General features: G+C 45.0%; 2 protein-coding genes across 2 annotated transcripts in view; both read left to right on the plus strand.

Moving 5' to 3' along the window:
• The window catches only part of LOC135829298 (hemicentin-1-like), an 86913-nt gene extending 76312 nt beyond the window's left edge, over positions 1-10601 (plus strand). Inside the window, exons 50-63 of the mRNA XM_065341701.1 lie at positions 375-552; positions 1023-1208; positions 2018-2167; positions 2240-2402; positions 2792-2901; positions 4675-4848; positions 5163-5318; positions 5607-5719; positions 6976-7153; positions 7542-7721; positions 8719-8868; positions 9346-9642; positions 10168-10464; positions 10561-10601. Of these exons, the coding sequence (XP_065197773.1) occupies positions 375-552; positions 1023-1208; positions 2018-2167; positions 2240-2402; positions 2792-2901; positions 4675-4848; positions 5163-5318; positions 5607-5719; positions 6976-7153; positions 7542-7721; positions 8719-8868; positions 9346-9642; positions 10168-10464; positions 10561-10601 (2373 nt within the window). The remainder of the gene's footprint in view (positions 1-374; positions 553-1022; positions 1209-2017; positions 2168-2239; positions 2403-2791; positions 2902-4674; positions 4849-5162; positions 5319-5606; positions 5720-6975; positions 7154-7541; positions 7722-8718; positions 8869-9345; positions 9643-10167; positions 10465-10560) is intronic.
• A 230-nt stretch (positions 10602-10831) lies between these two features.
• LOC135829396 (hemicentin-1-like) overlaps positions 10832-27345 on the plus strand; it is a 137617-nt gene continuing 121103 nt past the window's right edge. The window contains exons 1-18 of the mRNA XM_065341804.1: positions 10832-10953; positions 11319-11484; positions 11668-11988; positions 12633-12754; positions 13077-13263; positions 14139-14462; positions 14982-15149; positions 17512-17652; positions 20270-20384; positions 20737-20918; positions 21668-21804; positions 22443-22602; positions 22949-23085; positions 23363-23525; positions 24455-24766; positions 25211-25335; positions 26099-26276; positions 26981-27163. Coding sequence (XP_065197876.1) covers positions 10876-10953; positions 11319-11484; positions 11668-11988; positions 12633-12754; positions 13077-13263; positions 14139-14462; positions 14982-15149; positions 17512-17652; positions 20270-20384; positions 20737-20918; positions 21668-21804; positions 22443-22602; positions 22949-23085; positions 23363-23525; positions 24455-24766; positions 25211-25335; positions 26099-26276; positions 26981-27163 — 3199 coding nt within the window. The 5' untranslated portion in view covers positions 10832-10875. The remainder of the gene's footprint in view (positions 10954-11318; positions 11485-11667; positions 11989-12632; positions 12755-13076; positions 13264-14138; positions 14463-14981; positions 15150-17511; positions 17653-20269; positions 20385-20736; positions 20919-21667; positions 21805-22442; positions 22603-22948; positions 23086-23362; positions 23526-24454; positions 24767-25210; positions 25336-26098; positions 26277-26980; positions 27164-27345) is intronic.

Below are 27345 nucleotides of genomic sequence, written 5' to 3' on the forward strand. Positions count from 1 at the left end.
CTTCACACTCATTTCCCTGTAAAATACTTCACACTCGTTTCCCTGTAAAATACTTCACACTCGTTTCCCTGTAAAATACTTCACACTCGTTTCCCTGTAAGGTTGCTGAATGCGGGTCATGGTACATCATGCTTTACAAGCGGAGGGCTATTCCAGGCTTCGCTGATTTCAAGGCCAAACAGCGGCAGATCCAGCCATCTCCCCCCCCCCCCCCCCAGTATAGTCCGAACTGAATAGCTGATACATGTACATGAACACGCATATGGTTTTGCGGAACCCCTGGAACCCCCTGGAACCCCCTGGAACACCCTGGAACCCCTCCTGGATCCACTCCTGCCAAAGATGCTGCTCTCTTTCTTGATTTTGCTCTGCAGATGATCACGAACCTGACAAGTCCAAGATGGCAATTGTCCAATGGCGATGCAAACCTGACAATCTCCACCGCTGAACGCAGTGACAGCGGCAGCTTTCATTGCGTTGCGGCGAACGGGAACATCACCGCTGGTTACGGTGGACGGCTGGAGGGATCAAAGGCTTTTCTGACCGTGGAAGGTGAGCGAAATGATCCTTAGGGCTTGAGCATTGTGGAACTGCTGTCATTGAAAGTAAGCAGATAATGATATCTGATGAACAAGTTTCACATTGCTTTTTGAGACAATTGTGACCATCACTGGCATCTCCTTCCAAATACACTTCAGGACTAGTCTGCATGCTGTGTATTATGCAGTGTTGACAAATTTGAAAAAAAACAGATTTTTCATCCAGCGCTTGCTAAGCACCTAGTGTCTAATGTCAGGTATTATTGCTCACACCTCTGACCCAGACACTCCTGTTCACTGTTCTGCGAACTAATGTGCTCAAGGTCTGGCTCTTTGTTGTTGAGCTATTTGGCCTTGCTCAGAGCTCGATATTCTCCACTCGTATAGCGAGCAAGGTATGTGACTATTGGTATCAATGTTGTTGCTCTGTTGATTGTAACGTGGGGTCCTGTGGCTTTCTCTGTCTTGCTCCCCTGCCTCCAGTGCCGCTGAGTATTTTGTCACCCAGCAGTGGCGAGAGCATTGTGATGAACAAATCTGATCCACTGGACGTGCAGTGTATTGTGACATCGTATCCGCGTGCAAGCGTTGTCTGGTACCATGGTAACGACTCGGCAATACAAATAAATCCGATTGGCCAGGTCGCATCCACCTTGAACTCTTCCTATGGTCAGTACTGGGTCCGTGATCTATATTTATTTTATTTATTCAAAATCTTGTGGCTTCCGATGGCAGCCAAAACGGGAACATGTGGGTGATAGCCAACCATGGTAAAAGAAGGAGAAGATTGTATCTATGAAAAGGAAATACCGGGTATTTTTTTCTCGATTTTGGTGATTATTTTTATTCCGCTGGGTTTGGCATTCTGTATCACAATTAATTTTGTAAAAAAATATTTTTTTAAAAGAATTGCAAAAAAGAATTTATGTAGAAGAGAAAAGGACATATGGATACGAGTTAAGAGTAACTCCGAGTTTCAAAAAAGAATTTGTAAAAAAAGAATTTGAAAAAACAGAAGGGAAAAAAATGCTTACTACCAGGTCCCTTATGGTGACCAGTTGTGATCATAACAACAGCATTGTCAAATTTCCAACCATCCTGAATCAATGTGCTGCTCACTCATTGCCATAGGTTTGATTGGGAATATCTATAAGGTAACCACCCCTAGGAATCAAGTTGAGGTCAAGTTGTATATTTGGCGGGGTAAAATATTCCCACCAGTAGAACGTCAGCACCGTCGGTCAGTGCCGTGCAATGTTTATCGCATGAGCTGATTGTTTAGTAGCTGGTGGTGTTAGTGGACATTATAGCGTAACTTGTGGTTTTTTGGTCCTTTTTTCTTTACTGTAAAAAAACGTGCATGCTTTCCTTTCCCAGAGAATAGTTTTTACTTGCAGTAGGTGAATCATACAACCAAGCAGAAGCTGATGTATTTGTGAAAGAATCTGCTGTGGTTCTTGTCGTTGTGTGTTCCTCAGGCACTTCATCACGTGTCTTCACCACCACCAACACCATGACTATTGCTAGTGTTCATGAAAGCAACGCAGGTCACTACTACTGCTTGGCCACAATGAATACCAGTATGGGATACTATCGAAGGCGAGTCAACACGACTTTGACCATCCAAGGTTAGTGAGGAGGAGGTAAAGCAACGAGAATGGGACCAGCTCTAACTGCCACTGTTCTTTGTTCATGCACAGTGGCTCCATCCATCACTATTATCTCAGGGCCCATGCACCGGGATAGACTGGCTGGTGAAAACACTACATTCAGCTTCACTTACGACTATCCTGCGTATCCCATGGCAACAGTGGATTGGAGCCTACCGAGTCAAGCCTCAAGATATGAGTTTGGCAATGATAAGTAAGTTCTATGTGGATTCTGAAGTTAGGTTTTTGTGTGTTCTCAAGGAAGTGAAACCCGTACTCTCCAGTCTGCATAATTTTGCCCCCATTTTCCAGGTGCATTGTATGTGTAGCTTGGCCATTGCTTCACCCGCACCTCAATTTTTTTTCGCATGGCTATGATCCAGAGAAGGAGCTGGTTCTTTATGTTCACTTGTCCGGCAATAGACCAGATCCATTGCATTGAATGCATCTATACATCAAGTGCCACTTGGCTACGGCGCAGATCGAAAGAGCACCTTCATGCCAGGATGCTGACTGCCTTTTGGAACTGTTGCGGAGCAAAAAGGTGCCTTGACTTTGTAAAAATTGACCTTTAAATATGATTTTTGGCATTTTAATGTCCAGGATGGCCATCACAATATTCAACGTGTCCCGAAGTGATGCTGGCACATATGTTCTTACAGTCCACAATGCTGCTGGTAGCACATCTCTATCACTCACGCTTGAAGTCTATGGTAAGAATGTGGCATTTGTTGTCTTTGCTGTTGAAATTCTATGTGTTCCCGGTGGTCCAACTGACCATAGTTGTGCTAAAGGGGGCAATAGGACTTCAGCTGGTATGGTGATGAGTTCCTTTACTGATTGACAGGGGCAATCAGAAGACAGAAAAATGTTCCACGAATCTGTAAATGAAATATTGAATACTTCAGACCTACTCAATGTGCGGACAGAACTGTTTCGTCCTTTGTGGACTCATCAGCACAGCCCAGGAAATGAGGCCGAACTTGATGGCAATGGAAGATATAATTTTCAAAGCCAGATTTAAACCAGGCCCGAATGTACCTTGCCAGAGTACTCAAACTGACAAGTCAGTGAGCTCTGCACAACGCAAACAGCGAAGGCACTACCCCACACAAAAGTGCTCAACTGCTACAAGAAGAGCGAAGTTCTCAATGTGCGGACAGAACTGTTTCGTCCTTTGTGGACTCATCGGCACAGCACAGAGGACATGAGGCCGAACCTGAAAGCAATGAAAAATATAATTTCCAAAGCCAGATTTAAACCAGGCCCGAGCATACCGAATACTTCAGACCTACATTGTATACATTATACTTACTGTCAACTTGGCTAATAACGACTGCGGATATAACGACAATTCGCGAATAACGACAGAATTTCCATGCCCAGAGCAAAGTCACATCTAACTGTAATACATATAATGAGACTTCGGGTATAACGACACTTCGCGAATAAGGACACTTTTTCTGATGCCCCACCGAGTGTCGGTGTAAGCAAAGTTGACTGTATCTACTAGAGTAGGGAAGATACAATAACTGTGTTGTTAATGCTCCACTTGTAACACTCGTAACACTTGTAACACTTTTAACACTTTTAACACTTTTAACACTTGTAACTGGACCAGGAGTGAGTCGTAGCAGGACACAGTTGATATGTTGAGCAATCTGAAAACCTCAGTACTGAAGAGTCAATGATAAGTAGGAAGGTTGCTTTTAGATCATGTCTGGGGTTGATTTGCCCCAGTTTGTATGGGACGCTGGTACCATGTTGCTGAAGGGATCAGGGGAAGCATAGATTGGGGGAAATCTCTTAGCCGCCTTGTGCGTGTTGCGGACAGCGTACTTTGGGTTTGCAGCGGGTTTTGGCCAAGGGGCAGCTTTATGGCAAGGAGGAGTGGTGGTGGAAATGTATTTTGAAGGCTTTGTGAGAGAAGATTATGGCAGTTTACGATGGCTGATAAGACTTAGTTTGTGGAGCGCCAGTGAGCGGGTTAAGTCTCAGAGAGGGAGATACAGAAAGGGAGAGATGTGCGTCACTCTGCTGTATGTACCTCAGTTGGTCATGGAGTGTTTTGGGTAGAGGTGAGAATTCAGTGAAGTTATGCAGTCAGGTATTGACTAAGCCAATTGTTGTTAGTCAAAAGGTTGATTGTATATCCATGAGATCCACAGCAACCCGTCACTTTTGACCAGCAGCATTTACACTTTTTGTGATGACTTGTCTCTGCGTTATTTGCTGAAGGCAGGTAGGGGATTAGCAGAGGTCCTCATTAACCAGGTTTTACTGCAAATGGTGGTCTAAATGTAGACTATATGCTTGACAATGTGTTTGCTGGGCCACATTTCCAAAGAATGCAGTCTCGAAGAATGCTTAAAATTGTTTTTTAAATGTAACCTTGCTCATTTCTGACCATAATTGTGGTCGTGCCACATGAGGGCTCTGGACCATAGCTATACTAATAACGATCAATTTAAATCTCTCTCCCTCAGTTCCACCATCCATTTCCTCTCCTGGATCTGGTGAGGTGTTCATGATCAAGCCGTCGGCTGACCGAACAGTGTTCTGCAATGCCACCTCCTATCCACCGGTGTTACCCACATGGGTTGACAGCAATGGACGAGAAGTCAACTCGTCATCGGTGTTTATGCCATCGACAATGCCCAGTAAGTGTTTTGCCATGTTTTGCCTGACAATCCCGTTTACTCAATTCAACACAAATTCTTCCATTTGTGTACTACAGTCTCAATTGTGATGGTTGAGAAGAAAGCAGAAATGACAATCATTGTAAAACTGAATAATGTCAATATTGTGCGGCAAGTTATTTTGAAGCAAACGAGAGAGAGAGGGATTAACTTTAACTGTGTAGAAAGGAAAGGAATGACGCAATTTTAATGTATTTCTAAAATAATAACATTAGCCAAGGCTTAATTTTCATATTTTTATTTATTATTTATTTTTGTGTCTTCGTTCGATTCAGCATTCACCAGTGACACCAAACTCTACCAATCAAGCCAGGCTCTTGTTTTCAGGAACTCTAGTCTCGCTCACAATGGCCAATACACATGTCAAATGCAAGTTTCAACCCCCATCGGTGTGCTTTCCAATACTGTGACGATAAGCATCGTTGTCGTTGGTGAGTTGGAATGTGATGTGCTTTGTTTGTTCCCTGATGACGGCTAGCGAATAGACCTATGTGTTTTGAGACTGTACCATTTCAGTGATATACTGTAGTCAGAGTGGAGTGCAAATTTCTAGGTCTGGATACAATTGCGTCTTAGACAGGTTCATTGTACAAGTAATCTCTACCAAGTAAATAGGGATGACCTTGCAATGGTACCGCTCTGCCGTGGTCATTATTGAATTCCATTATGTAACCTCTAGAGTTCTGACGTTGTTCTCACTGATTTCTGTTGTTGCACAGTAAAACCAGTGTTCTCTGTCGCCAAATCAAACTTCACACGACTTGAGGCACAAAGTGTTACGCTATCTTTCAATCTGGATTTCCCTGGCAGCCCGCCGATAACACCGGACCAGGTATGGATGGGCAGTCTTTCACTACTATTCCGTGCTCTAAATAGTGCAGGCCATTCGAAATGTCCCATAGTCAATGACGGGAGAACATTGATGTGGAAGTTAAATACGAAATAAAGGCATTGTGAAGAAATGGAAAAGGCATCTAGGCATCAGTAAAGCAGTAGAAGCAGTTTTATTGCATTTCTTTTCTGCAACCAAACACAGTTCATGTGTTGTATCTTCTTCCAACAGGGGCATGGGCAAAGAAAACACATTGCACACAGCTCTGAGCTAGCTGGCTGGACAATTCACCTGGCAACATTTCCACAAGGCATTAATTCTCACCAATAGTGCACCTAACTGAAATAATTCTCAGCACCAGTACACCTTCGGGAAACTCATAGCATGTGTATTTAATCCACAATAGTTGCCATCTGATGGTCGGTTAAAACCGTGAAACTCAGAGTTACAGCAGAAACGCTTTTCATAACTCTCAAGTGTGTAATCCACAATAGCTGTAAATTCCTGGCCACTGAGATCTTTCCTTATGCAGGCAATAGTGACATGCGTTGCACGGCCTCATTCCCCAAAACCCAATGGATACAGCTCTTCTGTGCAAGGCTTTTAGCACCTGAACCAGGTTTATTTCATTCGTGAAGTCTAATTTCACTGGTCTTATCTGGCGCAACCGTCGACAACCCAGGTATCACAGTTACACTTATTTACGTGGGTTAAGCCGACTATAGTATCTTGCTGTTTGCTGATATGCATTGTTCGTTGTAAGTAATAGTTACATGCCCATAGGCAACCACCAGACAACTAACTATCATCAGACAAAAATAGTTACTGTATAGCAGGAAATTTTCGGACGGAATTTATTTTCGTACGATTTCGTACACGCCCTCTTTTGTACTAAAATTAATTCGTACTTCGTAATTCCGTACTCAAATTTGTTCCCGTGAAGTTATGTACACTACACATGCGTACCGCAAGCAAACAAGTGCATTTAGCATGCAACACTGTACGAAAATAAAATCCGTATGAAATGTCGAAATTCGGCTTTGTCCGAAAATATTTAAGTCCGAAAATTTCCTGCTATACAGTATCTGATGATTTCCTATGGGCATGAAACTATTAGTTTCAACGAACGATGCTTGGTGCTCTGTGTCATGTGTACGGTGGCTCTATTCGAACGAATATTCAGCACTTTACCGAGCCGGAGGACTCTCATTTGTTGTTGTGTGCTGATATGTGCATCTATGAAACATGATACACAGATCACATGGACGTCACCAGATGGAAATATCCTCTCCGGCGGCAGCACAGTGGTGTTTTCAGCTGATCGACAGAGCCTGACTATCGACCGACTTCAGAGATTGGATTCCGGGATGTACACAGCACACACCACTCACATCCATGGCAATGCCACTGCAGCCTTCCTTCTCTCTGTTGTTGGTAAGGGTATTTTGTCATTGGTGCAGAAAGGCCCTGTGATGAAGGATATCCTGACCCAAATTTTGCATTCGTGCTTTTTGTATTGCTCCACTTGGCAAGATAGTGGTGACAATACTCGCTAGGGACATAGAACCCTGATAGCGTCCATGGGGTTAGTTGTACTGTGTATGTGATAGACAATGCCCATGCATTTGTCCTGTCTAGAGTTCACCACAGAAAAAGAGTGCCTGTGATCCTACGTTTTAACCTGATGTCACTTCACCGACATAATGCCTAAGTGGCTATATTCTCTATTTTGAAAAGCATCATTAGTTTTTATTGTTCGGAAATGCTGCCATAATATACTTGCTGGTGTCTGATTTATGTAATGTGCTTTGTACTCTTCCAGTGCGGCCTGTCATAACTTCTCCTGACAGAGATCAGAAGTACACAATGGCGGAAGGCTCGGCACTGTCCCTGCCTTGCAATGCCACTGCCTATCCGCAAGCAAGACCCACCTGGGAGAAAGTGGGCGTAGGACGTGTCAATCACACTGGTCAAGTGTATGCCACATCGCTCTCAAGTTACGGTGAGCTAGTTCTCCACGTGTCTTGTATCAATATTATTATTAGACACAATCTCATAGCATGTGACAAGCATAGCTAATGCAGGGACAGAATCCCCTGAGACAAGGGCCTTGAGCCAGCCACGGCAATAGTAAGCTAGAAAAACAAAAGCAAATCTTAATTAATGCAAAAATGAGTGGAAAATTACAAAGAAAAGCGATTAACGGAAGTGAGCACAATCAAAATTCGTGCAACACCCAGGTATTCGAGAATGTTCTTCGACAATAACCATCAATTCAGCATAACTCGTCCTTGCACTGCAGGCCCGGTGGAACTGGTCCGGTTAGTCAGGCCATGACCGGGTCAATGTTTTAGCCATCAATGTGTGTTTATTGCTGAAGAGGTCATGTGTGTGTACCCTTCACATCATTCTTAACGTATGGAATGCTTGGGTATGACCAGATCTATAAAAAACTGGTTCCGCCGGTCCTGTGCAGTGAATTATTAATTCTCCTATAAGGACATAACATGCTATGTCGATTGCCAAGTTGGACACATAAGCAATAGTATTATTGCTATCAAATGCCATGGGTCACAAAGACTTTCTTAAAAAATTAAGCAGTAGTTTTGCTGTGTCTTCACTAAACAGCAAAGAGTCTCGTTCGCCCGGTTCAGTGAAAATGTTATCTGGGCAGTTAGTTGTCTCGATCTTGTTAGATCTTGCCAGCCGAGCGCGGGGTTACTGATCCATCCAATAGCAAAGAAGCCGACGGAACAAAATCATTTTAGCCCGGCTCTAATAGGGGATTCACACACACGGGTAGAACCAAGGTTTTTGGGAAAGTTGTTCCCATTCCGACAATAATGCATGCTGAATGCAACACATAGTGCAGAATGAACTACTAAAATGCAGTGCAGTTTATTTATTTTGAATTCCCCCACCAAAAATTCATGGCAAAAAAATGCGACCAATAGAAAACTGACAACATGTATATGCACACTGTCTTTTCTGGGACATAGATGCAACACAGCAACTCTACCTGACGGCGAATATTCTGGTGATTTCCGACGCTACATTCTACAACAGCGGCAGATACCGTTGCGAAATTGCGATAGTCGACGACACTGGCTCACATTTCACTGCTGTTGAAGTGGACATAGATGTGCAAGGTAGGGTTAATTGTATTTGCCATTATGCCGAATGTGCTTTCTGAGAAAATGTGAAGTAATGGCCATGGGCATGAACGGACCTGCCAAACCAGATATGCACTTTAGTTGCATTGTCTGCCCAAGGCAAGTCATGGAAATGATGCAGTGCTTCAAATTCATAGAAGTACCCATTACCCCTACATAGAGATTGTTCATCAGCATAATTTTATCCTGCAATTAGGCAGGCAACACACAGACAGACATCGTACAACACCAATGGATCTTCAAATTACTGTCAAGCACCTCTGTCCCGGAAATATGATCTGCTACTTATTTGGAGGATTTACAAGTATGGCGTAGATGATCTTTTGATAGTCTGCATCAAGCCAAATATTAGCTTTGAGAGACTGTTTACAGAACTGCAAATTCCTGTCAGTATACTGCGCTAGTCGGAATCCATATTGTGTTACCAATGATGTTTCACTGCTTTGTGTTCAGCCGGTCCAAGGTTCAACCAGTCTCAACGTGAATACACAGTTCTCGAAGGTGAAATGCTTGACGTCGAATGCATCGCATTCGCCAATCCACGGCCATTGTTTGTCTGGACTGTATCACCGGGATTTCCCGCTGCGATGACTGGCCTGGCTAGTGACGTCACAGTCTTGCCATACCATACTTCTACGTATAGTATGAGCAATGCTGCTGTGGACGGATTGTTGAACAACTACACACTGACTTGCAACGTGAACAACTCCATTGCCACAGCCAGCACTACATTCACTGTCATAGTGCAAAGTAAGTCAAGTCTAGAATTGTCAAAAAGTAACACTGCACATTACCTTTCCTTCTCACATGAGGGCATGTGTGCATGTGTGCATATGTGACCAGTTTCTGTCAGTTCCTGAGCACTTCTGGAGCCTGGAATATTGTGCTTTGTGATTTCTTATGTCTTCAAGTCATTTATTTCCTTTCCTCCTTTTCTTCTTTCCTTCCATATTCGCCGTTATGTTGTTGGGCCCGTTCTCGTAAGTGGATCTGTCCCAAAGTCATGCCGCAGTCGCTCATTTCAAAGAAACTGATCTTTCACCCGCCATTCCACTCTCCTTGCTCATATCGAGCTCACGGTTGTGTGCTTTGTGTGTGTGCATGTGTGTGTGTGTGTGTGTGTGTGTGTGTGTGTGTGTGTGTGTGTGTGTGTGTGTGTGTGTGTGTGTGTGTGTGCCTGAGTACCTGTGTGTGAGTGTTTATGTACATGTGTATTTGCATGTTCTTGCCTGTTTGCATTCATGTCCACGTGTGGATGTGCGTGTCTATTTGCAGTCCCACCAGCGTACATCAGCTCAAGAACTGGAATATACGTAACGTGCAATGAACACCAATACGTTACACTGAGTTGCACTTACCGTGGACTGCCCGCGCCAACCAGTTTCTGGCAACATGCATCGAATGCTACGAACCCTTTATTTACAGTCGTTGAACGAAACAGCACATTTCCTAATGTGTACACTAGTGCACATGCCTTACCCAGTGTGAGAAAGTCGGACGACGGAAATTACTCATGTTTGTTCCGGAACGATGCAGGGAATGCTTCTCAGGATCTGTTCCTCCGAGTGCAAGGTGAGCCTAGTACTAGGCCTGTCGGTTTTCCGGCAGCACTGTCAAAATATTTCGCTTTCTTTGTCCACTATTTTCTCCGCCTGTTTGAATTTATAGGATCTGTTAATGTCCAAGTACTCTTTGAAAAGCACCAATGATAATTGATTGTAATGGAAGCAGCTGACAAGAACCAACAAATTAATATAGACTGGTCATGATTCCAACCATACGTAGAGCTCTACCTAAAATAGATGAAGTTCACAGGCAACTTGCTGCTCGTTCTCTAGCAAGAAACAGTGATCATCAATTTCGGTGTGCCGTTCTCGGTATTGACTGATTATATATAATTATTGGTTACTTTCCCCGTTGCTTTTCCTCTCAGTTCCTCCCCGAGCTAGTGCCGTGTCGACACTTGTCCACGGTGTTCAAGATATGGTTGCTTCACTAATAGTTCTACTGGACTTTGCTGGCGATCCGGGTGTTCCTGTGGCTAACATCACTTGGACAAAGGTCAGCCAATTGTACAAACATTCTTGTTTTTTTGTGACTATTGCCATTGCTGTCAGACTTGAACTTCAAGCCTGCTTCCAAAATATTGGGGAGCCACCTGCTGCTAAAAATAAACCTCTGACTGGAGTTATGTGTTGCTCCCTACGTGGGAGCTCGCACTCTTCATGCCAACTTGAATTCTCACTTGGCTGACTCATGCCTGCCATCCAGAGCACATGAGAAGCCCATCGAACCGTCCACTCGGCAAACCTGCGAGAAAGCACTGCTCCCTGCTCAGTACACAGTGTTTCGGGGAATTCAGCCCTCATCAACGAATGGAGTTAGCTGTAAAATCGTATTTTCATTCCACTTGTTCCCTTATGCAGTTTGTCAATGCGTCACCCGAAGTGCCAATTCCAACGTCATTCCTATCACAAAGCCGACTGAACCTCAGCATAGCACACATGAATTACACCGATGCTGGCTTGTACAGTGCACGGCTCTCAAATCCAGCTGGTGCTGCAACTGTAAACTTCACCCTGGAGTACAGAGGTGAGTGGAGACTGTGCATGCCGTTAGAGTGGAAAGCCAGATGAATAAAGAAGGCTGACAGTTATTATCTGGCATTGACGACGTTTGAAAGGATTCCATTTTAACATTGGATCATTTAGACCATCAGACAGGTACTTTTTTCTCTTCTAGATCCTTGTTATGTTTCTGCCCTATCCGTTTCAGAGCCGCCAAGGTTCATCTCACAGCCAGTCGTAGAAACACGTAACGAAGGCGCCAGTGTACAGCTTGAATGCATTGCCAGTGGTGTGCCGAGACCAAGCATCAAGTGGCTGCACAATGGAATTGTCCTGAACGGATCAGCAATCACTACAATCACGGAAGCGACGTACAACGCCAGCTTTGCATGTGATCATAGCGAGTGTGTTTTGTCAACATTGGCGATATCGAACATCACGTATCCGGAGCATCAAGGCGATTATGAGTGTGAAGCATCTAACATCGTGTCTTCTGCCATCAGCCGAAATTCGACTTTGAACATTTATGGTGAGTAGGTTTGGAACTGTTTGGCCAGGTTTACAATCCGGCCTCAAATGATACTGAAAGTTACACTTCTTTCACTCAAGTCTCAACATTTTTCTGATGATTTCGTGTCTTAGTAAGGCAGAGCGGAACATTGCAGGTTCTCTTTAAAACCGTGCAAGGTAGCATTTAGTGCCATGATCATTCCTATTTTGATAAACGCTTTGCATGGGATGAACATAACTCAGAGCGACAGCCCACTTTCCACCGGGAGTAAGGTAGCGGAGATGCAGCCTACTGTATCCCCCCCGCTGGGAATGTGTATACTTGCACATGCCAGTCGGTGCGTTCATATATGCTACATAGCAGTGTGATCCAGCACATGAAATCCGTTGTTTGCAGGTTATGTTCATCAACATAGTTGTATAGCAAAAGTGTCTGGACATTTTTTACGAGAAACCACGAACCTCGAGAACAGAATACTGCATGATAGAGGTGGCTGTAGACGCAATTGTGGTGGTGAAACAGGAGCATCTCCGCCGACCTGAGGTCTCGGCTTCAGCGACACTTCAGTGCACCAAAAAGTGGGGAGGAGTAGGCACAGAGGGGAGGGGAGGACATGTGCAGGATTTTATGGTACGTGATATTGTGCTGGCTGTTGCTTGCAGTTCAGCCAACGGAGATCATTGCCGCATCAGATCTAGCAGTGGCAGAAGGCTCCACGGTTCTCATGACTTGCAATGTACATGCGGTACCACCACCAGCGATAACCTGGTTCTTCAACAATGTGGTAAGAGGGGCTGTTTGCTTACTTGGTATTTCTAACCTTGATCCTAGTGCAGTGGCCAAGAATACAATCCTGTGCATGAGTCTTGTACTTAGAATACATCGTGGCTGTGGACAGTGAGAATTAAGTCGTCCACCTGAGAACTAGAGATTCTGCTCATTTACGGCTAGTGTGAAAAATCTCTACATATTGGCAGTCATTTTTTCTTCAGACTTTTCCCGTTTGCGTCTTTCCCTCAAACCATTGATATCTTTCCAAACACATGCCTTGAAAGAACATCTGAAAATATTGTTCACTTGGTCCTTCTAATGTTGCTGGCTTACAGGAGATATCATCAAGTCATGCCTATTCGGCTGGTCGTATTCAACTTACGCAGTCCGATCATAATCTGACCATCAGCACGGTTGAATTCCGTGATCGCGGCGTCTATCAATGCACAGCCAGTAACACAGATAGCAGCGGAACTCTTGGTGGGTCTGTTAATGGCACAGACGTCACTCTCAGTGTGTATGGTGAGTTGACAATGTACGCCCCTGACCACTAGTTAATGGCTTGTAAACGAAAGGTTTAGCGTGAGCGAATTGAGAGCTATAGAAGTACTTGTACAAGTCCACATTTCTCAATTCTTGCAAGAGCCAGTCTCTCTGGCATCTCAGTATATGTCAGGCCCGTCGCACTGACTTTGGAGGTGCGGCGGCCATGGAAGGGGGGGGGGGGTGGAGGGGTGGGCGGGGGGGGGGGGGGAGTCTTGGAGTGTTCTCGAATAGTCAGGGCTACACATGTTCTTTCCTGAGAAACCTGATCAGCTTTGCCCGTGTGCCGTAAGCTCTTGATGCTTACAAAATTCCCAGTGTTAACGGTTGGAAAAAAGAATTAATTGTAATTTTGTACATTGCCATATTGTACTAATGATCAGCATTGCTATATGGATGATTATCGCCGATTCCCTCTGCAGTGGACGAGTGTGTAGCTCCCGGTTTTCCTGCCGACTTGAATGAGCGACACTACCTCACGCTGCTATCTGGTGTTCACGAGGCCTTAGTCGCACTGGAAAGGGAGCGTCTCTGTAAGTTTGTGTCCCTGGTGATATTTGTGCCTGGAGAGCACAATATAAGTGGTGCTCTTCGGGCACAATCTTCCTCAGCCTAGTCCAGCTCAACTGATGAGGGGTGAATTCCCCGAAACACTGTGTATCGAGCAGGAAGTGGTGCTTTCTTGCAGGTTTGCCGAGTGGACGGTTCGATGGACTTCTCGTGTGCTCTGGATAGCAGTCGTGAGTCAGTCAAGTGAGAATTCAAGTCGGCAGGAAAACCGTGATCTCCCATGTCGTCCCCTACTATCGCCGAAGTCCCACCAACCTCTTCTTCACATTGTTGTCCCTCTGCAGTTTCGCCAATAATATCCGAAGCACCAGACAATATCACAATTGTCGAGGGTGAGAATGTCACTTTAACCTGTAGGGCAACTGGGCACCCAGCTCCAAGCATACATTGGCAGTATAATGGTACTGATCTGCCGTCATACTCAAATATCAGTATTGCTGTAGGTCCAGTGGAGCCAACCTACATCACGAGCAGCTTGAGTCTGGACAGCGTTGGGTTTGGGAAACGCGGTGCTTACAGATGCGTGGCCAAAATCAATGCCACGGGTTCCCGGGACGTGGAGAGAATGAGAGATGTGGCTAGCAGTGAAGGCATCTTGACAGTTTACAGTAAGTACCTCTCTAGTAGAAAAATTATGTGATGCAGGGATACGTTGAGCAATATTATAGTGTTATGAACTGGTAGTAGCAGCCCGTCCGGCCAGGCCCAGAAGTGCCCAGACTGCAGGATTTTGCACCCTAATTTCAAATATTTCCCCATGGGACACCCCCAGACACCCTCCAACCGGACTGCGTCCAAGGTCGGTGCTACGCGCCTGGAGTGGCAGGGCAACAGCGATTTAAGACTGATACCTTGTTATGTCCGTGTATCTTTGTAAGGCATGCTATCTAACTGGTCTGTCGATGTGCTTGTCTCCTTTGTGAACCTGTACAAGTATGCCTGTTGCATGTATGTAAATTATTTACACCCTGGACAATTAGCCCATTCACGTTTGCCATGGGATATATATTTGTTTCACCATGCACGTCATGCACGTTCATGCACGTTCCTGGAGATATATGGATGTTGTAGAAAACAAGACTATTGCCGGCCATTTTGCATTGTGGATGATGCTTTTGCATATGCAGCGGAGCCACAACTCCAGTTCTTGTCCAGCGCCTTACACATAGAACCTCCTGAGCAGATCAACATCACCTGCACTTTCTCAAGCAACCCTCCTCCAACTGTTATAATTTCTGCTCCTGGCTACACTCAAAGTCAGATTTTATCACTGGGATTGCTACACACTGTTCAAGGTAAAATTATATGATGTTTCATGCTGCCTAGAAAGATTGCACCTATGCTGCTTTCAAAAAGCTTGGGCCATGTTATCTATGTGGATCCACAGCTGCATGGTCATCATGAGGGGCTGGCAACATGTATAAATGAAATTGAGCCACCATCAGTTCATTGTGCAGTACAGTAAAACCTGTAACTAAAGACCACCCTGACTAGCGACCAGCCTGGTACTACAGTAAAACCTGTAACTAAAGACCACCCTGACTAGCGACCAGCCTGGTACTGTAGCGGGCCGCAGTCTCTCTCGGAGGCAAATGCACACTGTAATTGGCAATTGAAATGTACTGGCAACGAAATTAACTGACTGGCAACTAAATTAACTAACTGGCTACTAAATTAACTGACTGGCAATAAAAGAATCGTGAGCAGCAGCTTTTATGCAAAGGCAGACTCCGTACGCTAATGTACGGGGATACGCTAACGTATGGGGATACAGTACGGGGATATGCTAACGTACGGGAATACAGTAACGTACGGGGATATGCTAACGTACGGGGATACGCTACAGTACTACAGACCACTTTGCCAGGCACAGACTGTCTCACATTCAATTATGGTTGTGCGATGCAAACCTCTCACTAACGACCACCTGCCACTAAAGACCACTTTCTCTGGCCCCAAGGGATGGTCGCTAGTCACAAGGTTTACTGTACTTGAAATACACGAGAGTGACCACCATTGGTCCCCCAGGAGTATGTTCAACTGACTTCTATGTCTACCCATTAAACAGAAGTCAGGATTCTGCATAGCTCAATAGCTCACAACAGCAAACAGTGCAAGGCCACAGTGGAAACCATGTACACAAAGCAAGTGTAGGTGCACACTTGTAGCGGTAATTTCCATACTGTCAGTACTGTGTCATGACATGGGATATTTTGTAATCCTTGTTCTTCCGAGCAGGAACCAGACCCAGCTCGTCTACTCGAATCGCCAATGAGCCATGATGCAGATCGCGAGTGCCAGTAGCGTGGCAGCCATTCACTCCATGGCTTTGACAAATCGTCCTACGGATAGCCTGGACTTTTCTTTAAAACCTAGATATTTTAGATGTTTGCATTTGGCCAGAAATTGACTAGGTTATGACAGTTCTAAAATCGAGCACCGGGGATTGATTTTCAAAAAGTGCAACTGTGAAAGGGTAAACAGCTTCAACCGACTCCTTCCGATTCAATTGAGCCACCATCAGTGCATTGTGCTGTCTTGAAAACTTGTAACTAAAGACCACCGTGACTAGCGACCAGCCTGGTACTACAGACTACTTTGCCAGGCACAGACTGTTTCACATTAAATTATGGTTGTGCGATGCAAACCTCTCACTAACGACCGCCTGCCACTAAAGACCACTTTCTCTGGCCCCAAGGGGTGGTCGCTAGTCACAAGGTTTACTGTACTTGAAATGCACGAGAGTGACCACCATTGGTCCCCCAGGAGTATGTTCAACTGACTTCTATGTCTACCCATTACACAGAAGTCAGGATTCTGCATAGCTCGTTAGGGCTTGAAAGTGCTACGTCACAGCATAGCAACAATTTCAAAAATTCTAAAACTGGATCCACTTGGATCCAGTTTTTGTATGGATCCAAGCACATTTCAAGCGGTCTTACCCACAGCATGGTGATGTAGCCAGTGAAACTGACTGATTTGGCTACTGGGGGCGGGGTTACAACTGGTGGCGAAATAAAAGTCACACCTGCATGCGACATGAGTGGGCTGCTATGCACCCACATACTTAGGCAATAGCAAAGTCACACCTTAGTGGATCCAAAAATAGAAATCTGATGTCAACTTACTACTCCCTGGCCGTTTTGACGTCATCACTTTCAAGCCCTATAGCTCACAACAGCAAACAGTGCAAGGCCACAGTGGAAACCATGTACACAAAGCAAGTGTAGGTGCACACTTGTAGCGGTAATTTCCATACTGTCAGTACCGTGTCATGACATGGGATATTTTGTAATCCTTGTTCTTCCGAGCAGGAACCAGACCCAGCTCGTCTACTCGAATCGCCAATGAGCCATGATGCAGATCGCGAGCGCCAGTCACTTGGCAGCCATTCACTCTATGGCTTTGAAAAATCTTCCTACGGATAGCCTGGACTTTTCTGTAATTAAAACCTAGATATTTTAGATGTTTGCATTTGGCCAGAAATTGACTAGGTTACGATAGTTTTAAAATGAAGCAAATAAAGTGATTGATTTTCATAAAGTGCGACTGTGAAAGGGTTATCAGCTTCTTCCGACTCTTTCCGAAGGTGTTACTGTACTTGAGAAATCCTTACCCATGTTGTCTATCACTTGCTGTATTTCTACATACAACCAGGAGTATATTCCAGTGGCATGCCTTGGCGTCGGGCAACACTACATCTAGCAGCAGCAAGGCGTTCAGACAATGGTACTTACACGTGTACAGCAATGACACCAGCTGGAAACGCAACTCAGGACACATCCGTTACTGTTTACGGTCAGTAGAATGTGTAAATTACCAGTGTGTTTACTGGATATAATCCTGACCAATTGCTACACTGTATTGATCTGATCCTGTGCCAAGTACAAGACAAATTGCGACAAATCAGGTCGACAATTACTGATCACCAGCCCTCGGAAAGTGTGGAACCGATTTGATGCATGTGATTAAAGAATAATATAACAATAAGAAAAGGTCGCATATTGCCCGCATAAACAAATCATATGGGGTCATGCATCTGTCAATGATCGTTAACCCGAGTTGCTTGTTGGTAGCGAGGTTGAGGAATTCCTGAATAGGCACATTCAGAGGCTTAACGAGAGAGCTTGGAAGCTCAGGGCCCTGCGCTATGTTTTGTTGCCTAGCTCCTCGTGCATGTTGTTAGAACTGATGGAAATGCTTTTTCCTTTGATTAGCTACATCATTGTATTGCAAAAACGTTTCAATGAGATACTGAAGTAAAGTCTTCTGCATAGCTATGGGACCGGCGCTGACTCTGCCGATCACAGGCGTTCTGGACTCGACGGGATGTCTGTCCTGACGTTTCCTGGGACCGGCGCTGACTCTGCCGATCACGGGAGTTTATCTTCTTCTTCTTATTATACTGACGGCAACTAACATCCATTCTGATTGCATTTACTCGTCTCCCTACTTCGTATTTCTTTCCAGAAAATCTCCCCATACAGCAGGGAGTCGTTTACATAATATGACTCCCTGCTATACATCTACATGACTGTATAAACGTTATAATTATTATGCTATCCGCCTACATGCGATTCCCGGGCTGGTCGACAGGCGGCCCAGCCAGCCTGCTAGTGGGATCTCGGCCTCGCACACAAATCCACACAAAATGTTACTGGACTGAATGCATTCCCCCGATACACTTCGCATATATACTCATTCTCTTGTTGGTACCGTACTCTTGATGGTACGGGACAGGTACGGGATAGCGACAGGCATGTCTATGGCACAAACAAACAAAAATATTGTGGCCAGCTGTCTTTGCTGGTACGGTACAGTACGGGACAGATACGGGATAGCGCCAGGCGTGACACAAACAAACAAACACACAAACACACAAATACCAAACGAGAGAGCTTGGAAGCTCAGGGCCCTACGCTATGCTTTGTTACTTAGCTCATCGTGCATGTTGTGGGAACTGATGGAAATGTTTCCTGGGAAGACGCTGACTCTGCCGAGCACGCGCGTTCTGGAGTCGACGGGACCACTCTGCCGACGTTTCCTGTGACCGGCGCTGACTCGCCCGTTCACGCCTATTTTGGAGACGACGGGATCTCTCTTCCAAAGTATGTTTTGCTGACGCATCCTATCACCTATTCGGCAACTAACATCCATTCTAATTTCATTTCCTCCTGGTCTCCCTATTTCTTTCCAGAAAGTCTCTCTATACATCAGGGAGTCGTACTGTATTGGCAGCTGCCCTAACGGGTCACGCCGCCCACCACCCAAGCATGGGTATGATGAGGGACAGTGGCAACAGAAACAAAAAAAACAGCAAGCAGGTAGAGAAAGCAAGAGAAAGACGGCGATAGTAGTACATCTGGTGTGCGACGTATAGAAAAGAGAGTTGACAAGAGATGCGCACAAAATAGGAAACAATAATTATTTTTGCAGTTCCGAAACAATCAACCAGGTGATGGAGTGTGGGCACCCGAAGTCCCACCTGGACTCCACTGGAAGAACATCCCACGCAGGGATATCAGCGATAGGCCAAGCGTTGAAAAACAGCCATGAGGACACATCGTCTAGAAGTCCACCGCGCTCGAACTGAAATTGCAGGTTCAAACAATTTCCCACGCGGCGTCAGGCAGCGTAACTCTTCTCCCTGCATCACCATTCATCTCCAGCAACCGTCTCCACTCACAGCTCATGCCTCTGCCACCACTGTACTCCTCCGAGCTTCGCAGTTTGAAACCATTCGGGGGTCAGCTACACCACCGCGAATGGAGAGACGAGGACGACAACGGTCGTGACTGAAAAGACACTGCCTTGGCGACCACGTCGCGGAACCCTCGCCCCAGCAAATTCAGAAATACGCCAGGGGCAACTCTGGTGGACTCAGAGCCACCCCCTTGGCAAGACTAGTAAGAGGAACGACTGAAAACTCAGATAAAACGGAGCTACAAAAAGTGCAACCGTCCCCTTCAAGCACAGTTGCAACACACAGGGAGTCGTATACATGTACATAATATTGTGGCCAGCTGTTTGTAGCCAGCTGTGTTTGATGGTACGGCACGGTACGGGACAGATACGGGAGCCAGCAAATGGCCAGCTGTGCGATACGGTACGGGACAGATACGGGATAGCGCCAGGCGTGACACAAACAAACAAACAAACACCAAATTAAAGCTGTGTGGACCCTGGCTAGCGCCAGACGTTACTGAAGTAACGTCTTCTGCATAGCTACGGGAATTAAAGCTGTGTGGACCCTGGCTAGCGCCAGACGTTACTGAAGTAACGTCTTCTGCATAGCTACGGGAATTAAGGTCTTCTTTGAAGTTGGCAACCAATCTCTTGTAGGGCCGTCCACTTAATTAAAGAATGCTGGACGCTAATGTTGCTTGTGGTGTTTCTGGTTTCATTTTTGTTACAGAGATACCTGATTCTCCCCGGCCGGCTATAGTGGTGCGGAATATACCCTACAGCATCACTATTGAATGGACAGAGCCACAAGGCAATAATGCTCCCATTTTAAGCTACAGGATTGAGTAAGTTGAAAAACACTGATTTACGCGTTGTGAATGTAGCAAGTACTCCGATTCTGGGCTACATAGTCTGAAAGTGCATGCTCTGGGCCTATCTGAACAGACCAAAATACAGAACAGACCGAATCAGAAACTGTCTTGTCAACATTGTCATTGAGCGAAGTTTTTCTTTTTCTGCAATCGTCCATCATATGCAGGACATGTGCATAGCACATTTTATTCCCGGGTATTCAGTACAGATTGAGAAGTGAAAGTCGACTACTATGGAAACTTCAATTAATAATATTATTTCAATTTTTCTCACAATCCAAGGCCTCCTAGTTGATCCTTCAGTACTGTTTTTTTTGATATACAGGATAACGTCTTTGGACTGTCAAGGAAACAAGGTGGAAATGTTTCACAACACATCTGCTGGAGTGCGGTTGGCAACATTCAGTGTGTTGCCAAATCGGCAGTACGAGTTCCGTGTCCAAGCCAGCAATAGAATTGGAACAGGGAGCTTCAGCCCCCAGTTGTCTGTTCACTCACATGAAATTGGTAAGGACCTGTGTGATTTGCTTGCAAAGAAAACATCTACAGGTTTTAAGGAGCTCACAATGTATTCCATTTTTCCTTCTCCATGTACATCAAACTTCCCGGTGTTTGCGATGACGAGAATTGAAACCAATTCTAGTATATGAACCCATGAATTGCAATCGATGGTCCTGATGTGTGCATACCGTAAAGTCGCGGATAAAAGCCGGGTTTGCATACAAGCGCATCGCGGATAGAAGCCTGGAAATCAAACGGGTCAAATGCATATCAGCCTGTCACGCGTAGAAGCCTGGCTTCTATGCAAGCGCGGATCGGGTAGGTCAAGAGTGCATACGCTATGTACAGTGCATAGTAAAACTGCCGTCATACCGGTAGTCAGTGGTAGATCCACGCGTGTCGCTCGTAGAAGCCTGGCTTCTATGCAAGCCCGGATCGGCCGACGTGCATACAAGCCTAGCAAAAATACCAGTGGTGCATATAAGCATGGTTTGCATACAAGCCTAGTTTGCATTGAAGCCTGATGCAGAAAGCGGCTTATGTGCTTATACGCCCGGCTTTTATCCGCGACTTTACTGTAAACCCAGTGCAGAGGAATGAATTACTAGTGATTAAATAATTATGAAGTCAGCGGATTACTAGTATGTTGGACACCTACTCAACACAGGGTGGAGTTCGGTATCAACATTGCAATGGCATTCAAAAATGACAAATGAAGAAGATTTTTGGTGATTGTTTTCCTTGACCCTTTGCAGAACCACTGCCTGCCCCAGCCAGTGTCAAGGTAGAAGTGATCAGCTTTGAGTCTGTCAACATCTCCTGGTCAGACATCAACTGTACAGAGCAAACAGCACAGACGCAGGGATACCGTGTGTTGTACAAGGACCTATTGGTATGTAGGAGCAGCCCGGCTGGAAATCTACTCTAGCTGCCAGTGGAGTACATCATTGACCATATACGTTTTCATGCATTCAAGCCCCTGAAGCCGCTGAGTGTCAACATAGTATTGGCAAGGCAATATTGCAGGACAGCAAGCAAAACCTGACATGTAGTGTTGTAATTGATGATTGTTGCGTGCCTTCCACCAATAGCTTATAATCAACAGTGTGGAGAGTTTTGCTGCACGAAGTATGCTTATTGATGCAGATACTGAAAACCTGGAAACCTTTGCAATCCAGAATCCTTTGCAGTTTTTGCGATAGGTGTGAAATTGCCAAATTGAAGCAGGCACAAAATGTAGAGCTGTGGAAAAAAACTGAGGAAATTGACTCCGATCGCAAACATTTCCAGATGCAAATTTGTCTGTGCTCGAAGATCGCAAACAGAAACCGACACAAAGGTTTTAGGGTTTACGGTAGTAGGTGAAAAGGTCTGGTGAAGAGTCTTAGCAATCCCATATAGATAATAGATTTGATAGAGGGTAGGGCATCTGCCACAGGATTTACTGGGTGCTAGCTGGGTGCTAGCAGCCGTCATGAGTTCCCTTGGGAACGTGTATGATATTATCCTTTTTCCATCTTGTTTCTACAGGCATCCAACTTTTCATCTGTGGAAGTGTCAAACCAAAGCCTTTCATATGTGCTGTCAGGCTTGGACGCACTAACGTTCTACACATTCCAAGTGTGTGTGCTCTCGACTACAATGTGCAGTGCTGACAGTGATCCGGTTCAGGCGAGAACCTTGGCTATAGGTCAGTCGTATGTGTCTCAATGTCCCATTCCGACATAGCAAGCTCAATGTCTAATGTTTCTCTCTGTTGGGCTCTTAATGCTCGACCCACACCCCATTATAGAAGTTACAGGATCATAAAAAATTAAAAAATAGCTTGCCGCATATCTCTATTCTGTTTCAACTTGTGCTGCATAGCACCTTTGCATTGAATACATTTTCTGGACAACCAAGTAGTTCAACATTTTCACATCTCATCAGTGGAGCTCGGACCTACCGGTTGAAGCAGCGAACAATACACTTGTTATTAATGCCTCAAAGCTCAAAGTCAGAGTGCTCTAACTAACTACTTTTCCTTTGTTCCTCAGGCAACCGCTCTCCACCTGAAGCACATGCACCCAACAATGCAGTAACTGGAGTGGAAAATGAAGCAGTGGAACTGTTTGTGAATCTCACAGATGCCGGCATAGCCCCGTTACCCAGTTCCAACATTACTTGGGTGAAGGTAAGAACTCAGCGTGCAATGAAGACCACACGTGCATGATCCCTTGATTTTCAGATATCCGTCTCTTTTCACTACGGGGAAGTGACTAACCGGAATAAGATCATGGGACGAGCATCTGTGGGATCATTAATTTTGTACTCTTGTCAGCAATGTTTAGTCTTGTCAGCAATGTTCATTCTTGTCATCAATGTGTGAATGCTGGGGAATAAATCCTCTGGGCTATGAGGTCCTGAGTATCCTATTTACCTTGTTTTTACCCATTGTGCTTTTGTTCCAGGTTGTGAATGCTACATTTGAGGCAGCAGTCAACGCCAGCATCTCCTCAGATGGCCTGACACTGAGCATACATAGGATGCACTACACGGATGCTGGAATGTACATAGTCTATCTGAGACACTCAGCAGCCGTACTCGAAATTAACTATACTGTACTCTATGAAGGTGAGCAAGCATAGTATAATAAAACCTGGTGTAAGCGAACTCTGGGTTTAGCGACCACCTACTCTTAACAACCATTCTTCCATGCACCGACAGTTCTACACAGACACTGTGGGACCTGGTTCAAAAGACCACCTGGCTTCAACGACTGCTTTTGCTTGCACTTTGGGGTGGTCGCTTAAACCACGTTTTACTGTAGTATATATCTTGTAGTGGTTTAGGCTATAGGTTTCTTCGACTATATCACTGCCTCTTTGAAACTCGGGTATAGGGTACTGCCTATGAGTATTAACATGCGTGTAAGGCTGATGTGTCTGGTGCACAAAGGTTGCAAACACTATGCAGGCTGTAGTAAGTTATATAGCACCCCTTGTATGATGTTGGAACCACCAAAATTCGTTAATAGCAGAAACATGGAAGACAGTGGCACTTAGGTCGGACCTAAAGTCTTCGTTTTCATTCTTCCTTTCTCAGTCCTTACACTGCTCGTCTTAGCTCTCAGGGAAAAGGTTAACTTCCATTGTCAGTGTTGGGTATTACCACGTGTAGTACTGTAGTGTCTTGTATGAAAAAGCCAATGTCATATAGAAGCCTGGTTTGAATACAAGCCTGATTTCAAGATGCATGTACACTTTTGGCAAATAAACCTGGTTTGTGTAGACACACGTAGAACTATCTTGTTTGAATAGAAGCCTAACTCTGACATCTGCTTCTACAGGAATAGGTCTGGCGCTAACCTATTGAGGGCTACAGGGCCTTTCATCTGAGGCTCTGAAGAAAATGCTAAAACTGGTGCCAATGTAAAGCTCCACAACTGCATAGTCTAGGCAACTAGGTTGTTGAACTCTTGTGAAATGTTGTTAATACATGACACTATGGTATGCTAATGTAGAATTCGTTTGTTTTGTTGGATTTTAATAATATATTACCAGAACCGGCTCAAATACTCCGTGGACCTGAACTTACCAATACTAACGAAGGGAGTAATGTTACGCTGGAGTGTGTTGCTCGCGGCATGCCAGCACCAGCGGTAGCATGGTATCATGAGGGGACTTTGGTCAGCAGTGATCTATACCGCACTGTCACATATGCGGATGCCGTCACTACCCGAAGGGGTACGCAGGGAGTATGGTCGGTGTTGACCTTGGACAATGTCACCACTCTGAATGCTGGAATCTTTCGTTGCGAAGCTATCAACAAACACTTGCCGTCAGCAAGTGCCTCTGCCAGGCTCAATGTGTACAGTGAGTATCTTTGAAAGGAAATGCACAATACTTTTCTTATTGGCTCACATTGAAACCTCTCAACAGTCCCTGTTGTTCCTACAGATGATGCCTTCCAAACAGAACCATTCTGATTAGATGCAGTTCAGAGCTGGGTTGCTGATAGGGTTATGACTATTAATAATTTAGTAATCTTGCTGGGTGTGTGTGCATGCTTGCATGTTTGTACTGCCCGTGTCAAACTGTTTACAGGGTGTTAGCAGCCGTCGTGAGTTCCCCTCGGCAACATACACGATAATGTACTTTACTTGTTGCCTGATGATCGTAGTAATACGTGAAACTCAGAGTTGCGACACAGCTTCCAATCTCTCTTGTATACATGTACTTTTACTTTATCATTGAGTGCAGTGTATTTTCGTTTGAAAGGTTGCCCTCGGTGTATTTTGATATGTTATTATGCTGCAGTACCGCCTGAAGAGTTGGCCATACAGCCAAACACGTCGCTCACAGAAGGACAAACAGCGCAATTTTCCTGTCAAATGTCGGGATTTGACACACCGCATGTCACATGGTACCACAACAAAACACGGGTGAGTGATAAATCCTGGCCGCAGTTAAAAGCAAATTTCAGCAGACTTCAATGTTGACCTAAGTCTGCAGGCTCTCAAACTATCTGGACTGTGCATGTCTGAGGTGGGGTGGGAGGGTATAGTGGAGCATGTTGTTTTGTTTCAGCTTGTACTCCACTCACCCACCATCCTAGGAGCTGCATGTGTGTGTTTAATAATAGGAGCAATCATTGGGACATTGAAAAAGCAGTCCAAAAGAATTGACTCTCACACAAGCGAGACAAGAAGCACATTATGCTTACCCTAAGTACCATTTAAAAAATCATAATTATTCCGAGTTGACCAACATGTCTAAGACGCTAAAGATACCGTACTTTCCGGAGCATAAGCAGCACTGCGGTATAAGCCGCACCCAGGTTTTTTCACGAAATACAGACTTTTACCAATGTTACCTCTGTTGATTTGATCATTGTAGTGTAAGCCACACAGACGTTTTTGTCGTGACTTACTGGTGCTGAAAGTGTGGCTTATACTCCGGAGAATGCGGTAGTTCTCCCTGGCCCTGAGGCCGATCAAAGATCTGGCACATGCTTGTACACTACTGATATACAGTGCTGGCAAGTGGAATTCGACCCCTGAGCGGTGTGCTCACATCTCAAAGACCCAACACGGGATAGTTAAACTACGAAATAGAGACCGCTAGAATGTGGAAGGGTCGGATTTCAGTTTCCAGCACTGTAGTACACGTAGCTGTGCTTGTCTGTTTGTGTCTAAAACTGTTCAGGTTGTCACCACACTGACCAATCCCAGGGTAGCACTGTCCAATGGTAGCTGGAACTTGACAATCAGCTCTGTTGTGCGCAACGATACTGGGACGTACGGCTGTGTGGCGGAGAATGGCAATGTGACGGCTGGATACGGTGGTGTCACCGCAGGTTCTCAAGCACTTCTCACAGTACATGGTTAGTCCTTAGACAAGCTGCTGGTTAGTTGTTGCAAGCTGTGTATTCATCAATTCCCGAACAGTGAATGAATATAAAGACTGCAGTGGAGTCTACAAATTCAGTCAACTACAGCTGTATTACATTTTCTAGTGTAATAATTCTACAATAACTACCTTCACTGACGAGAGTTTTATAGCTGTACGAAGGAATTCAGTACTAATGGATATGTCGCTTTGTTGATGATGTGCCTTGAAAACGTGTTGATGTCGGCTTGAGAGCGCAGTTGTGGTGTGGAGGTTGAAGAAAAAGATGTACTATTGTTACATTTACTGTCGTTTGGACAGGTCATGTATGGCGTTGCCACCTTATATCTTGGAATATCAGATGTGTATTGCGGCTACAGTCACATAGTCTGCAACGAGCGACCACCACTTGTTGCAATCAAAAAGTAATCTCTTACGGCAAGTGGGTTGCTATTATTGTTATGAGCATTCCCACTTTGAATTGTGGCAGCAGTATGCTGGGTCCACAGCAGAAGGGTCCACACACACTGAGTGCACAGCAAGGCCAGCAACCCAATTCTCCTTTACTTCTCAACGGGTTTCAGTGCCGGCTACAGTAGATGCATTGCGCACTGCCACAAGCAGCCACAACTCGTGAAGTTTCTTTCTTTTCAGCTTTATGTGTATTTCGTGAATGTGTGGTGTTGTGTTTAAAACCAGTGCCTCCCAAGATAATATTGCCACAGAACGGAAATGTGTTTGTCGTCAACCAAACCGGTGATCTGGAGTTGGAGTGCGTCGTGGAGTCGTTTCCAATGGCAACCGTCACTTGCTACTTTGGCAGCAATATTGTTACTCGGACTCATGAGGGGACGATCATGACCAATGAGTCATCAGTATACAGTAAGTATGCACTCAATGCCTGAAGTGTTAGAATTCATTTTCATCACTGGTCTCTATGCCCTGAGGAAATCTGTTTGAAAACCTTCTAAAGGATTTGTAGCTCCAAATAATGAATGACATGGGCGACGGGGGTATGAGAGATTTGGAAGCACCTTGAGGAGATTTCGTGTTCATTGCTATAT

This window comes from Sycon ciliatum, chromosome 13 (assembly GCF_964019385.1).
Source record: "Sycon ciliatum chromosome 13, ocSycCili1.1, whole genome shotgun sequence".
Lineage (NCBI taxonomy): Eukaryota > Metazoa > Porifera > Calcarea > Leucosolenida > Sycettidae > Sycon > Sycon ciliatum.